The sequence below is a fragment of the Penaeus monodon genome, chromosome 20, assembly GCF_015228065.2.
Source record: "Penaeus monodon isolate SGIC_2016 chromosome 20, NSTDA_Pmon_1, whole genome shotgun sequence".
Lineage (NCBI taxonomy): Eukaryota > Metazoa > Arthropoda > Malacostraca > Decapoda > Penaeidae > Penaeus > Penaeus monodon.
In genome coordinates, this window is record NC_051405.1 from 18,383,514 (window position 1) to 18,384,838 (window position 1,325).

The 1,325-nt window shown below is 34.6% G+C and overlaps 1 protein-coding gene across 1 annotated transcript in view; it reads left to right on the top strand.

Annotated features, from left to right (window-relative positions):
• LOC119585674 (F-box only protein 32-like) overlaps positions 1–1,319 on the top strand; it is a 47,071-nt gene extending 45,752 nt beyond the window's left edge. The window contains exon 7 of the mRNA XM_037934350.1: positions 17–1,319. Within this exon, the coding sequence (XP_037790278.1) occupies positions 17–221 (205 nt within the window). The 3' untranslated portion in view covers positions 222–1,319. The remainder of the gene's footprint in view (positions 1–16) is intronic.
• The last annotated feature ends 6 nt before the right edge of the window (positions 1,320–1,325 follow it).

Below are 1,325 nucleotides of genomic sequence, written 5' to 3' on the forward strand. Positions count from 1 at the left end.
TTTCTCTAACCAACAGAACATATGGACTACGTGAAGAATATGCAGAGAAGCTGTGTCTTTGCCGGAATTGCAGCTGTCTATTCTGGCAGTCTTATGGACATCCTTGCCGTACAGATACAGACCAGAATGCGCAGATGGAAGAGCAGATAGAGGAGGTGAAGTCAGACATCATTTACATAGCTATAACACCACAGGAGTTTCTCAAGTACTTCCACCTCTGATGTGCCATAAATATTTTTGGTTGTGAATTAAGATAAGGACTAATACTGAAGATTTTGAACAGTTTTTGTTGGTCTGTTTGAAATTGTTGTCCTAAGCTGGTCTTATTTGTTATATATGCATAATTTTTTGTATGTTTGTTAGTATTCTTATTTCTTTTGGGGTTATTATTGTGCAGATGGTGTTCTAAAAGTATATACATATACTCCTATGAGAGATTTCATTGCAAAGGTTAAAGCTTATCAGGCAATATGGTACCTAGTCATCATTTTACAGCTGTGTGAATAAAATATGTGCAGTTGAGAATGACACTGAATAGTTTTGAAAAATGAAGAATACAGTTGGCTTAGTCTTGGGATCCAAATGTAGTATATGAAAATAGGGAAAGAGAAGGATATGGAAGATATGTGATATTAGAGATTAAGGCAAGAGAGAGCAGAACAACAGGCCAGGTAGACACCTCACAGCTACATTTTTTACTCAGAAATACCCTGGTGTTGCTAACTTGAGTTCTGTTTGGGAAAAATCGGATATACTTGTGTTCCATTATTAGTCGACTATTCTGTAAGTTACAGCTGATATTACTACTTTCTAGTGCTGTTCAATCTTTAGTTTAGTTGAAAATATATGTTACATCTTTTCCTTTTGAAGGCATTCCACATCCATTTAATTTTTTTTAGATTTAACTAAGATTGTGTCGTAAAATTGTATTATTTAAGGCATTTTAAGTCCAGATCCTTTCAGAGAAAAACATAGAGCTTGAGATGATATACATTGCAAGCATGAACAGGGGTACTGAGATGTGACGATGCAAAGTAATGTGTGATTTGGTATGTAATTAAATGAATGAACTATAGTTTATTAAAGTGCCTCCTATCACTGACTGTCTTGGAAAACACTATTCCTCAGCTCAGTAATTATGGTTGTTTTTGTTTCTGTGAATTTGAAAGAATAGAAAGGACTTAATAGTAATCCTGCTTATTCACTAATATAGACAAATGCAGGGTCAATATTACTTAAATTATTTTGATATTGCAACAATGTGTTATGACATAAACTCTCACTCTGGCAACTAATACCATTGACAGCTAGCCTCTCATGTGTCT